The sequence below is a fragment of the Thermobia domestica genome, chromosome 18, assembly GCF_964235325.1.
Source record: "Thermobia domestica chromosome 18, izTheDome1.hap1.1, whole genome shotgun sequence".
Taxonomy (NCBI): Eukaryota; Metazoa; Arthropoda; class Insecta; order Zygentoma; family Lepismatidae; genus Thermobia; species Thermobia domestica.
In genome coordinates, this window is record NC_137471.1 from 78,922,471 (window position 1) to 78,937,449 (window position 14,979).

The 14,979-nt window shown below is 35.8% G+C and overlaps 1 protein-coding gene across 5 annotated transcripts in view; it reads left to right on the forward strand.

The window, feature by feature from the left end:
- LOC145675643 (uncharacterized) overlaps positions 1-14,979 on the forward strand; it is an 898,816-nt gene that overhangs the window by 869,838 nt on the left and 13,999 nt on the right. For all 5 annotated transcript variants that reach the window (XM_081746197.1, XM_081746201.1, XM_081746200.1 and 2 more), the window contains 7 exons: positions 1,948-2,099; positions 3,066-3,389; positions 5,478-5,603; positions 6,905-7,055; positions 7,538-7,804; positions 11,248-11,420; positions 13,956-14,076. In XM_081746197.1, the coding sequence (XP_081602323.1) occupies positions 1,948-2,099; positions 3,066-3,389; positions 5,478-5,603; positions 6,905-7,055; positions 7,538-7,804; positions 11,248-11,420; positions 13,956-14,076 (1,314 nt within the window). The remainder of the gene's footprint in view (positions 1-1,947; positions 2,100-3,065; positions 3,390-5,477; positions 5,604-6,904; positions 7,056-7,537; positions 7,805-11,247; positions 11,421-13,955; positions 14,077-14,979) is intronic.

Here is a 14,979-nt window from a genome sequence, read left to right on the forward strand (position 1 = left end):
ACAACATCCCGTCCAAGCTCCAGTAAGTTTTGATGAGTGATCACACTCGGGTGTCGACTAGAGCTCTTGAGATAAACACAACTGTGTTGTGATTAACGAGCTCTGTTCGTTTCTGGACGATGAATTCGTTCAGCTTCCCTTGTTACTAACTACACATTCGAGTTGATTGTTTGGTTCCTTGATAAGAGTGTAAATGATCACATAGGCACCAAGACCGTTCGCACCACATTGTTATAAACAATCCACTTCTGATTATTAGTTATTACTCGCTTCAAAAAAGGATTGTTTTCCTCGTGTTTAGTAAGCATATTGCAGATGTTTATACACACCGCCCAAAGAACTTCTTTGGTTCATTAGGAACCCAAACATCGTTCTTGCTAAAGTATCCAGGTTCTTCAAAAGGTCGTAAACGCTTGAATGATTGATATTCAATGTTTGTGCAATTTCTTCTGAGTGTGACTCAATTAGTGCTTTTATTTTGTCATCAGCTTCGGTAGACTTTCCTGACCGAAGTGCGTCCTTGAGATCAAATTCGCCAGCATGGAATTTTGTGCACTATCGTTGGAACTATTTTCTTGTAGAGTATTGTCACCGTAAACTTCACGCAACTTTTCATAAGCCTGATACCTGTTCTTTACTTTACGGGATGAAAAAATAAAACATGACGGAAATGCAGTTTAGTCTTCCAGTTTCAACTTTAAAATCTGCAAAACTCAACCAAATCACTAATTTTTTTAATAGAATGAGACAGTCAGTTGTCAAATTACGTAGCAATAACATAGATCGAAAAATTTTAGTACTTTCAAAATTAATTAGCGTCATTTGTTGCAAAAATGCCTTTTTCGACAGTCGTTATATATACACCTTGGCTGACTTTTTTTTTAAAATCCCATGTTTTATCATTAAAGTTTGTAGTGTAAAATGGCTTCACCATTAATAAACTCATGTTTCGTCAAAAACTAAGTTTTTTTTAAAAAAAAAAAATCTATTTTGACAATTTAATCTGCTATATTTCTAAGGGAAATTGATGAAGTTCTGTTAGTTGAGATACAGGTTATTTAAAAGTAAGTATCTGAATATAGAAAGATTATTTAAAAATAGGCAACCAAATATATCGCGTCCCTGTTCCAATGTCTGGCATAAGTGCCAATTGTCTCGTTGAGTCTTGCTTTCAGGTGGTTCACTTGATAGATTCTAACGTGTTACACAGTGCCTTTGAAAAAAAAAAAAAAAAAAAAAAAAAAAAAAAAAAAAAAAAAACACCACAAGAAAAGAATCCGGTGGTAGGGGCCACGGTGACTCACCTGTAGTGCTGGAGATCGTTGGTTTGATCCCAGTGCAGGTGAGTTTGTGGTGAACAACTTTGTGTCCTAGGTTTTTTTTTTTTTTTTTTTGTAGTTCTTTCGTTTCCTCCTACATTCTCATAATTATATTTCACCTTCATTAATTATCTGTCTCATTTATCCGAAAGGGCACTTAAAACCAGAAATTTCATTTCAAATCTAGTGGTGTGAGGTCGGGGCTTCTTAGGGGTCAAGGAATGGGTTCTTGACGTCCAATCCATTGATCTCCAAAACAACCAACGAGACTATTGACATTCATATGCCATACATATTCGAGAGGGTCTGATGTGAAGTTGATTATTGGAGGGACGTATATTGTGCTGTGAAAAGTGGGCACTAGAAATATACTGGCACTTTAACATGTTTTATCAGTATAGTTGATTCTGGTGGCACTGCATTTGTTTTGTGAATAAACTATTGAGTTGAGAAACAAAACGGTGTATCATTCAACCACCCAAGTGCCATCACTGCTGCACAGTAGCCCATAAAAATCCGCCATTCTTACTCGAAGACCCTGTTATATTTTATCACAATAGATTCTACATTCTGAATATATTATATTATTATGATATTCGATCATGAATATATATATTTTTTTTTTCAGCTGCAGAAGCTGGTCATCCTGATGAAGATGAGCTGTATGAAGCCTCCCTTATTGACACTAACATGATCTATTCAGTACAAGAAGATGAATTAGTGCCAATGGAAGAATATTGGGGCTCTCTGCCAAAAATAGAGATGTTAGACCCTAGCAAGGTTAGGTTCATATTCTTTATGACTTTTAGTGTATCTAATTTGTGGTTGAAGTAGAAGAGAACCAACAAACTAAGTCACTTCTGTAAATTTATAAATTATGAATTTTAATGGTAATGGAATGTGCAATAGTGCTTGATCAACCAGCTCTGAACTTTTAGAAATTTTAAGCACTCATTGGTTGATGGACATAACGCATCCGGTGACATAACCGGACATAACGGTTGATGGACATTGATAGTGCAAGATGATCTCATTGAGTACTTAAAAAAAAAAAAAAAAAAAAAAAAAAAAAACAAAAAAACTAGTCGTTTATTTAGGTAGTAACACGTTGGAGCTCTTAACTGGTAAGATATAAATTATTCGTGAATATCTCTTAAAAGAAGGTTTTTGTTTTTGTTTACTACGTACCACTGTCAGTTGTCACAACTATGTGAAGATCTTCGTGTGAAAATCTCAGTGCTCCAAAGGAACGCTAAACTCGAACTAAACTAAACAACCAAATATTTATTACGAATAGTACTTTTAGTTGTGCTTAACTTCAAAAACAATTTATAAAGTTATATATCATTCATAAACCATTCATAACCAATTGCTTATGTATGCAGTCCGCAGCAAAAACTTGCAACATGAGTATGTAAGTTTATTGTGAAACTACGCCTAACAGCGCAGGGAATCAACATAAAGTCTAAGTGGCACGAATCACGCCAGAAGAAACCTCAGCGTCCTCCCCTGCACACTTATTTTGGAGCAAAAGACTTCGTCGTTTCACAATAAACTTACATGCTCATGTTGCATGTTTTTGCTGCGGACTGTACAAAATCCATTTATTAATCCCTTTTCAAGTTCCATTGAATGTAAACCAACACTTAAACAAGAACAATGTCTTGCAGTAAATGTATTATGCACAATTTTTTCTGACCTTACATTTCTTCTCTTTTAAAAAAGACTCTATATATTACATTTCAGGTGTTTGTTTTTGACTTTGGAAGTGAACTGTACGTTTGGAGTGGAAGAAACGCGCCTTTTGAAACTAGGAAAGCTGGTGTGAAGCTAGCCAAAGAATTATGGGATGAAGGATATGATTACTCGGAATGTGACTTGTGTCCTTTAACTAGCTTCTACCGAAATGAAGAAGCTCAGAAGAAATTTGCTTCATGTCGTCCATCTTGGGGCCTTCTTGCTAAAGTAAATCAACATATGGAAACAATACTCTTCAGAGAGAAGTTCTTGGATTGGCCAGACTTTTCACGTGTTATTAAAACAAAAGGCACAGATGATAATGAGAAACAGGTTTGTACTTTCTTGTAATGATTTCACAAACACAAGAAATTCATTTTAGGTAATATTCTGTTAAGAGTTCTATAAAAACATAAGTTATCTTCCAAAATTAGGAAATTCAGTATCTTTTCGTAGCTTTTCATGAACTATGACAGTTTTTGCTTTAGCAATTTGGACAAGTAGTTACGTGCTGTAACTTATACAGCACGTAACTACTTGTCCAAATATTCTTCATGGAGTCAGAAATGGATTGGGTTATCTAATTTTAAACCGTTAAATAATAATATGTATAGTCTGAATGTAAAAGTAAAATCAGGAAACAATCTTACAAATGACAAACGTTAATATAAAATTTATAAAGCAGTGGGACATACCAGTGTCTGCTTGTGTGAAGAAGTGTAAGTATTTAAAAATCGACACTTGAATTAAGGAGGATTTGAAGGACACAATGAAATGAGCAATTACCTCGGTGCTTTGAAGGCATTTAGAATATAATAGAGTGGATATATATATATATATATATATATATATATATATATATATATATATATATATATATATATATATATATATATATATAATAATAATAATAATAATAATAATAATAATAATAATAATAATAAATATTTTTGTAATTCAGATTCTTTAGAATGAGCAAAATATCGTATATTAAGAAAGAAACATTTACCTTAGTTCCTTTTGACAGCTTGGTCTGTGAGATAAAGGAGGCCTTATAGGTTCATTCAGGTGTTAGGTGTCTTGGGCTATATCGGATTAGATTTCTGGGATTTCGCATCTATGGGGGATGATGTCCATCAGCGATGACACTGTTCAGGGAATTTTAGAGGAAGAGAGAAAGCGGTCTGAGACCATTGTGTTAGTACCATCTCAGCATTTGCCTTTTGTGAATGAGAAAAACCTTACTGAGGATGGCTAACCTGAAAAATTTTTACGCGTCTCTGACCGAGTGTTCCCAACGGGAATCGAACCCGGGATCACTCGCACCAAAGACGAGAGTCACTTAATCTTTGACAGATATAAACAATTGTTTAGTAGTTTTTAGGATACTTTACCGTTAAGCTTTTAGCGTGAGAGTAGTAGTTAAGGCATTTTCTCATTAGAGTTTCGTCGTTGCTAAATAATTGGAGTTCCCAACATCTGCAGGAGATGCGGATTCTATTGCTGGTGAAAGTACATATGATTCGGATCCCAACGTCTATGCGGGAGATCCGGATTCCATTCCTGGTAAAAGTACATATAATTCGGATTCCAACATCCTTGCGGGTCTGTTCCTGGTGAAAGTACACGTGATTCGATCCCCAACATCCCTGCGGGAGATCTGGATTATATTCTTGGTGAAAGTACTTATGATTCGGATCCCAACATCCATGCGGGAGATCCGAATTCTGTTCCTGGTGAAAGTACTTACGATTCGGATTTCAACATACCTGCGGGAGATCTGGATTTATTCTTGGTAAAAGTACATATGATTCGGATCCCAACATCCGTGCAAGAGATCCGGATTCAATTCCTGGTAAGGGGCCACAGTGGCTCAGTGGTAGAGCGTTCAACTATGGTGCTTGGGGTCCCGGGTTCGATCCCAGCCCCCGCCAAGTAAACTTTGTGGTGGACAAACACTGGGTGCGTGGGTTTCCTCGGGGTTCTCCTGTTTCCTCCCACTTTCTTCATTCCACTATTTCATTCATTACTCATCATCACCGTCTCCTTTAGCCTATCCGGCATAATCGTGGGACGTAAAACTCAGATTTCATTTAATTTCAATTCAATTCCTGGTGAAAGTACTTATGATTCGGATCCTAACGTCCGTGCGGCAGATTTGGATTATATTCCTGGTGAAAGTACATATGATTCGAATCCTATGTTCCACTTTAGGCCCAATTCTCACACTTACTCTGTGCTGAAAAAGGACTTCCAACTGCCAAGTATATCCCGATTCCAGCATCCATTGCAATAATGAAGTAACAATAAGAATTACTGTAAATAACTTTTGCATCTTTAGCACTACGATTAGTGTGATAGTGCTTAATGAGTTATGAACATGAAATTTTTCATACGTGTAATTTATCTTTTGTTTTCCAGACTGATGCCAGTATTGATATAAAGCCATGTGATGCAGAGGCTATGCTAGAACCGAATAACAGCGAACCAGATTTAGAACTTGAAGGTACTCATCTAGGTCGAGGAACTGAGTACTACAATGAAGAGGTAAAACTTCCTTTTAAGTCGAAATTCTTAGGATTTCACAGAAGTTATTTAGCGCTTTATATACATTATTTAAAGCGAATGGTATTGTGATTGCTTAGTATTATGTAAATGTTCGTAGATATTACTGAATGTCGTCATTTTTCAGATTACAAACGGAAGCAGAATGTTCTACATGCTCTTTTGTAACTGAGTGCTATTAGAAATGCGGTTAGTGCACATGTTAGTGCTTTAGAAATGCTGTTAGTGCTGTTAGTTGGATTTGGTTCAGGGTCGAGGTACAAAATTCTTCGTGTTTGTGAACCAATTGGGAACCTTCTTCACCCTCTTTTTATGTCACAGAAGTGGTTCTTTCTTCGAAATTTTGGCTATAGAATGTTCCAAGTGCGAACAATGCATTGATAAAGATAAAACTTGTGTTTTAGTTAATTTTTAGTCTGTTTTTATAACTAATGCAAGCCTAGCTTTGAAACAAAAAGGAAAATTGGGTATCTTAGAGTTACTCGCTAAGTACCTAAGTTATTCGCTAATTGCTGACAGTGCATCGCCACTATCACCATTTCTTATGTTCTCTTTGGTTCAGTTTCTTCATCTATATTCTTCATACTACTGCTTGATTCACTTACTAATTCATTTACATCTGACATAAAAGCGTAAAGGGTTAAGCGACAGTTAGCTCTGTGTAGAAAGCCTAAAATTACGGCGATAACATTAGATATACTGGCTCCAACTAAGAAGCCTGTGTCCTGTAGCGCCATAGAGTTTGAAAATCACGTGAGACGCTAATTACAAGTTTCTTTCAGACCGGGATCAAGATTTCTCGGGAGAGCTCCATGAATAAAGAACTTGGAATCATTGTCGTTCCATGTCATATCATTCACCTAATGTAATGTGAAGACGACTTTTTTTTAAGCCTTAGATTTTAAGTTGGAATAAATTAGTCATTTATAAAAATGGAGACATAATAATATTTATTTAGTTTTACGTGATGACAGTAAGCGTTCAGGTATTGATAAAAATATTTTTAAGCGCTGTGAAAGTTTTTATTTAATTTTAAGCATACGAGTAACTGTACGGGTAGTAGAACACAATTTTATTGTAAATTGTCAGAAGGTTTACATTGAAGTAGGTATGATCGTGTGAAATATTCATAATTAAAAATGACTTTTAAATTTCGTTCATTTCTTACACAAATACTACAGCTTTGTAGTACATAATACAGCTGTTATTAGGTGAGAAGAAATTATTTTATTCTGTTTAATAATAATAATAATAAAAATATTTCCTTTTTCATATTTATGTAGGAACACAAGCATTATGAAATCACTACGCTGGGAGTCACTGTCTGGCACATTTTGGAATATGATCACACAGAAATACCGGAGAGTTCGATTGGGCAGTTTCATAGCGGTGATAGCTACGTAGTACGTTGGCAATATAGGGTTACTGTGACAGGTAAGCAAAAACTATTAGCATTGAAACTTATTGAAATTTATTGCTTTGATATTCTCTAAGTAATTAAATGAAGAGTAAAATTAAATCTTTAGCTTTACTTCGAAACAATCTATAAATCATAGGAAGTATTTGGTATATATGAAACTTAATACCTTTAATAATTACAATCGAACACATTTTAGTGGTTAAAATTTCAGTTTAAATTTAGGTTTCATTTTGTATAGTCTTACTGATAAATACAAATCAATCAGTACATATTTAATATCATTGAGCAAAATCAGTTTTATAGAAACCGGGAACTGATTTCTAGAAAAACAAACATTTCGGTTTTCTTTCAAACTGGTTCGGGTTTTTACTGAAACCGGTTTCGAAAACCATTGAGTTTTCAAAAAGCCGGTTTCAGCTTTTCAAAACTGAAAAAACACTAGTATTTAATATGAGCAATTTTATATTCTATGATTTTTTTCTGTATTTTATTTCAGGTCGAGAACTTAGTGGGCAACCTTCACGCCATTCTTTGATGGGTCGCGACAGGTGTGCGTACTTTTGCTGGCAAGGGCGTCATGCTTCTCTGAATGAGCAAGGTGCGGCTGCCCTCTTCACGGTGGAGCTAGATAAAGAGAGAGGTCCTCAGATACGCGTGGTACAAGAAATGGAGTGTGCAGCATTCATTAGTATTTTCTGTGGTCGAATGGTTGTCCATCGAGGAAAGAGAGAACCAGTAGACGAGGAAGAAGAGTCAAAGAAAGGTACATTAGTTTTTTTTAAAAAAATTAAAACTCAGCACAAACAATGTGTTACCACGGTTATGAATTTTAACAGTCATTTTACTTACTTGTAATTGCAATTCCTCAGACTACTTTGTACTTCCTAGTTTGCGCCCTGCGCTGAAGCATTGTTCACGGAGGGTAAAAAGCAGGAGGAAAAACAAAGGAAACACGTTTTTTTTTTTTTTTTTTTTTTTTTCGAAGAACACCTTGTCCTAACCGCTAAATCACATGATAGATGGTGGTGCAGCGCTTTGTGGAATGATGGGCTTATTTTGTGCATTCTTTTGTTCACATAGGGAAAGTTACCAGCTCATAATGATGTTGATATACAGCAGAATACCCGATTTCAGGCCTAACGAGACATTTAAAAGAAATACAACACAATATTGTAAAATAAATAAATAAATAAATAAAATGGAACCAAGAATGAAATAGAAAGACTTGTTTTTGAAAATGTCTTTATTTTCTTTTAAAAAAATTCCGAAGTCTAACAATCGTAATGGTTGGTTAAGCAAGAAATGTGAGACAATCGTTAAAAAGTATACACAACATGGGTAATAAAACAAAAGTATCAACATGAGCTGGCAATTTTCCGTACGTGAAGAAAAGAATACACAAATTGAACCCTTCATTTCACACAGTGTTGCACCGCCATTCAACGAATGATTAGCAGATAAGACAAGGTATTCTTCGCACTGCTTTACCTCCGTGCGTCTGTTCCTTTTTATTTTTACTGTTAGTTTGTTTTTATCTTCCGTAAACAAGGCTCTAGGGAGAGCCAAAAGCTAGGAAGTACAGGATTCATGATTACAAATAAGTAAATAAGTTTTAAAAACAGTACGTTAAAATAGAACAAGTGGGAATAAAAACGGGAAGGATAAGTGAGCTTACAGTTGATTGTTCCGTAAGAAATAGTATTTCCTTTGTTTTTTCCTTTCCTTAAAACGAAAGCGGAATAAGAAGATTGCTTTCGAGGAGTGTTTTGACGATTTTCTCCATGCTTCGTAGCTCAATTTATGATAATTGAAACATCATGCAACCCGTAGAGATTCTACGGACTATTCTTCGATGCTGAACTGAAATCCGTCAATTTGTTTTCGATGATAGGTGTCCGCTCCCAAGTTCAGAACGCATCTGATACACTCCCAGTTTTCTTGAATTCATCGTACAAACTCTTATTGATTGATTTATTTGGAGGTGTTTTCCCAGGATGTGACTCTGTATAGCGTGTCATGGTAGTTTTATAACGTCCTTCGTCCGTTTTCAGAATGAAATTTATTTCTTCCAGTGTGTACAGGCATGTTTCTCTGGTACTATACTACAAATTCGTTACCTCAATTATTACCACCTGCAATAAAATTAATAATAAAGAAAATAGAGATATTAAATACTTCTTAATTAATAATTGATTAGAGAGTCTTACGGCCGTCGAGAGTAATAGAGATATTAAGAGTTTTCTGCTACTCTTAATTAATGATCTTACACTATGTTACGATTAATTTGCTTGAGAGAAATTCAGTATTATATAAGAAATAGATTAATCAACCGTTTTTATTTGCATTATATTCTGTATAGGTACGAATACAATAAAAATTCAAAGTGAAGATTGGAGCGAAGACATGGTGTAAATGATTCTTTTTATATTGAATTCGCACTCATAAAGCATATGATTGTAAAGAAAATAGGTTGATTCCTCTATTTGTTATGTTATATCCAATTCACTGAACACAAGAATAAGTATATGTAGTTGGTAAGGAAGTGGGCTGATTAGTATAGTGGTTAGGGCATTGGTATTGTAAATCGTAATCACAGGCTCATTCTCAGTTCAGTCGCTTTCTTTCTCTTTTTTTGTATTTTCAGAAAGGGTAGTTAATAGGTGAAGAAAGTACAAAAGTTATTTTGGGCATATACCATTTCTTTCTCTCTTTTGTTACTTTTTTCAAAGCTGAAGCATGTGTAATAGGAACTTAATATCTCGGCCAATTCGTAGCACATGTTAAAAGTCACTTTTAAGAAATAATATGTGAACTTAACTAGAAATTTGAACTAGAAAAACAAATCAGCTAACAAAGCAACGTTTATTTTAAAAATAATAACTGGTTGACAGTTTTGCCAACTAACTGAAAATATTGGCTTCATCAGACACTCTTAGACACATTAGAGTGTGTGATGAAACCAATATGTTCAGTTAGTTGGCGAAACTGTCAACCAGTTATTATTTTTAAAATAAAACGTTGCTTTGTTAGCTGATTTGTTTTTCTAGTTCAAGTTATTTTAGATAGCAAACCTAATATGAAGCAGTTGTTAACTAGAAAATCCGTGAAGACTGTGGTGAAAACTATCACTTTTATTACGAATTTAAAGAAGAAAAAAAAAAAATGTTTGAATCATCTTAACTTCCGTAATGTAACTTGCTTTTCAAGTTGGTAATATTTTGTATGATAGTTTTACTGATTTGATCTGAAGTGCAAAATATATTTCGCACTGCCTTTGATTTGCTCTGTATACTAAATGATTGCGCGTTCGTCGAGGCATGTTGTTCAATAATTGGCATTGCTACCTTAGTTGATATATAGCAATGGTGCCCCCCCCTCATGTCCATGACGCACCCCCCCTCAGTTGTCTATCCGTAGGTGTTCTTCCATGAAAAACAAATATTTTCGATTAATTTTTATACCCCCTCGAACATATTTATATAGATTGTTAACCCCCCAAATATTTCAATGACGCAGTTTGCGTCATAGCTCCCCTTTGTAGGCACCCCTGTATATAGATAGATAGATATGGAAAATAGCCAAACCAGATGATTTGATATAACTTTGAATTGAAGTCGAAGAAGTATAATTGATAGTAATTCTGACTAGACCATGAGGAATTCTATCGAATGACACCTAGAATTTAAATTCCGTTATCCTGATTCCTCCTACCCTTCCTGGTTAGTTAGGAAGAAATTAAGATTAGGATTAGGATTGGAATTTAGATTTCTGGACTTTCAGCATCTATGGTCATGTTACCCATCACGTATGAGGGATGACATCTCTCGGCGATCACTCTATTCAAGGAAAGGGAAGGAAGGAGGCGGCCTGGGACCTGTATGTTAGGTACCATCCCGGCATTTACCTGGTGTGAATGAGGCAAACTCATAAAAATTTCACTCAAGATGGCTGGCCTAAAAAAAGCTTTCACACTTTTTCGACCGATTATGCCCACCGGTAATTGAACCCCGGACCGCTCGCACCAAAGGTGTGAGCATTAGCGACTACGCTGCTCGAGGCCACCTGCTTTTAAATCAACAGGTTTTGTTTTCTCTAGTGGTACTTAGCAAAGATAAATGGCATGTTACAGTAAACAATGTAAGGAACTCAAATAAAGCTTACGTAATGTGTTCAAAAACACAGTGAATGTTTCTTGTTGTCTTTTAGGTCCATGGAGATTGTACAATTGTCGAGGTGAACAAGAGCTAGAAGCTGTGTTAGTGGAAGTGCCATGTAGTATGCGTCAATTACGAAGCCGAGCTTCATTAATATTGCTCAATACGAAGACTAACGTAATCTTTGTGTGGCATGGAGCAAAATCTCAGAAACACACGCGAAAGGTAAACAACTTTGTGAATTATACGTGGGTTGTAAATAAAAGTACTGACAACAGTATCTTGAGATAAGTATACACATTATTGTTCATGAAAGGGGTCTGGAAATTGGTAATTAAAACCATTGTCGAGGTGAACAGTATTAAAAGTAGTTGTGATGCTGTGCGTGGTTGAAGTGGACGCTATTGTGTGGGGTTGCCACCTTCTCGAATTTTAAGGAAATTGTCATCATCTCAAATTACACCTGAGAGGGACGCATTGTATGGTGGAACGCCAAATTATCCAAAACACTTACAAAATAAGAAACAAATAGGGACACATTATATGGCGGGACGCCACATTATCCAGAACACTTACAAAATATGTAAAAGAAATTCTGAGTGTCATCTGTCCCTTCGACCTGTGATGTATACCTGTGACTGTCGAGACACTGATATGAATTCTATTGCTTTTTGTGGCGGCAGCGAAATCACTATCAATGACCATTTTTTTACTGGTTCAATAGTGCATAACGTTTGTTGAAATAACCACCAGCAACCTGACGCTACGAATTTTCTGCTTGTCTCTTTTTTGGTTTAAATTTTCATTGTAATTTTCATTCATGAATATATATATATTTCTGTTGTTCTTAAGAAATTGTTTCATGTATAAATTTGAATGTGAGGAACCGGTAATGTGCACATTGTCCCGGTTTAGGCTTACCAGAAGGTGGCAATCCTAGTTATGTTATGTACCCTAAAGCATTTTTACGATTAAACACCGCTCTATCCGCCCAGGTGTTGTGTTTATATACTACACTCGGCCTCAGCTGAAGCTCCTTTGTGGCTAAAGCGGTTAGCGTACGCGATTTTGGCGCGGAAGTTGCAGATTCGGTTCCCGGTGAGGTCATGTGGTTTGGATCCCACGTTAAGCTGTAAGTCCACGTCTCATAGCCTCGCTGCTGGATGGGACGCTGAACTCCAAATCAGCGGAACGAAGTGCTGTGTTTTATGGCACGCGCGTCTCTAAAGGTTAAAACAGCGTTCTTGGACCTAAATACAAGTGGTCCATAAAGAAACTGCACGTCACTTTGTAAAAGCTCAAACACAATGTTGATGTCTAGTTTTCGGACCCAAACACTAGCTTTTCTCCAAAAGCCAGGTTGAGCTCCGTCGTGGCTATGTAAATAGCGTATGCGCCTGTGGTGTGAAAGACCTAGGTTCGATTCATGTCGAGAGCTCATGTGGTTCGGATCCCACGTTAAGCTGTAGGTCCATATCTCATATAGCCTCGCTGCTGAAAGGGCCGCTAGACTCAAATCTAACTAACCAAAAGGCACATTCTTACTGCGCAAGCAAATTTAAGTTTTCTTCTTAATAATAGACATTCAAGTTGTCCTACTTTTTCTACTTTGTACGAGAGGCCATGCTTTTAAAAATAAGCCTTACTTTCTCTTTGAAAAGTAAATACATGCAAGTAATATTTTCATGTAGTTGGTGTTGCATTTTTGTTGAAACACTGTAGTTGATCTTGTTCCCAGCTGCTGAAAATATTTTAAGTCAGTAGCCAGCAATAAAGTAACATCTAACATTTTCTCCCAGAGCTTCCCAAACGTGACCAAAATTTAAGACAAAACAGTCAGTATAAGTGGATATGGCAGTGTGTAAAAGGTTCTTCTTTGAGAACCTGTAGCCAGTTGCATTTTCTAGTACATGCTTCGTTACAATTTTAGAAGTTTTTAAAGCTGTTTCAGAACGAGAGGAGCTACTGACATGTATGTCATGAAGTTTATATCCATGTTTAGTATTTGTGAACGTCGGTCGTAATTGTCGCTTCGTAAACGTCGGTGAGTTTAGTCCAGAATCTGTTGAAGAATTTATCGAGACAAAATTTCCACGTTCACATCAGGTGTTAAAACCATACTGCACTGGGAGTACGATCAAAAATAAGGGAAGTTCTAGAACAAAGAAACAAGGAAAACTGCAAAATAATTTGCTTCCTTGCATGGAATGAGGAATTTTTATTAGAAGACATAGAATATTCCTTTTTAAAACTGCCGTAGATCAGTCTTTTCTGAGAATAGTTTGCGTTATAACTTTCGTGAAACATTACTTTCTACCTAATATGAACTTTACTTCACTGAGATGAGTGGAAGACACTGCAGAGTGTTTAAGGAAGACCAAAGAATGATGAAAAATCCTGAAGTGAGGAGGTAGTACATGAAGTTTGTGCTCCTTCAGAAAGAAAAGTAGCTAGAATTGATAACGTATGGGAAAACTAATAATTAACAAACACTATGCAAATTAATGGAAACTCATTTCTTAAAGAAGAGTCCAAGCATATATGTATATGTAATGATCCTACTTATTCTTACGTTTTTGACCAAAATTTTCTACTTTATTATTGAAAGTCGCTTGCATCTTTATTAGTACTATTATTTATTTATTTATTTATTTATTTATTTATTTATTTATTTATTATTTTATTTATTTATTTATTTTTTTTTTTTTTGTAATTAAATAAAGTAAACTTTATAGTTAAAATATTTGTTTTGTCTTGCAGGTGGCCATGTTTGCAGCAAACCAGTTGAAAGAATATTGTCCTTTAGAAGTTGGATTTACGGGCGAAGATATAACGATAAAAGAACAGTATGAAGGTGTAGAATGTAGGGAATTTTTTCAAGGTAATTATAGTTGTTACAGATCTTTTGTATAATAATGGTAATTTCTTACAGTTAAATAACAATTTCAATTAATTTTCACATACACTTCCATGCTTGGTCATAGAATTGGTGCTATAATATACAGAGTGTCGTTACATCTGAATGTTTTCCCTAAAAGTGAGTTCGTTAACTGCAAAGGAAGTAAGTCATATAAAGTAATTTAAAATCATGAATGACGTTTTACTTTCGAACTCAGTGTTTAAGAGTGTGATAAAAGATATTGTTGACCAAAAGTCCCGCATCGCAGAGGATTGGTATGTTTTATATGATTGCTACCATTGTCGAAAAACATCTTTATGCATTAATTTTTATCACGTATGCGGGTCATCAATTTTGTCGAAAGGCACTACACTCCGAGGCAGCTCTTGTTTGATTTTTACATTATATACGTTGACTTATAAATAGCGCCACGATGTATAGTCAGTCTAAAATTTCTTATAGCTTTACTGATTATTAGAGAGAGAGAGAAAAAAATAATAATAAATAGACATTTTTGACTAAACTCAATGGCCATGTCTTGAACATGCATGGTGGTTCCGCGTAGCGTAGTCGCTAACGCTCTCGCTTTCGGTGCGAGCGGTCCCGGGTTCGATTCCCGGTGGGGTCACTCGGTCGAAAAAATGTAACAGCTTTTTCAGGCCAGCCACCCTGAATGGTACCAGCCACCCTGGCAAATGGTACCTAACTCATAGGTCCTAGGTCACTTCCTTCCTTCCACAATCCTTTCTTCCTTCCCTTTCCCCGGATTGTGTGCTCGCCGAGGGACGTCATCCCTCAAATCGTGAAGGGCTAAATGACCTTAGATGCCGAAAGCCCAGAAATCCAAATCCTAAATCCTTTAGCATGCATGTTCCCTAAAATTAT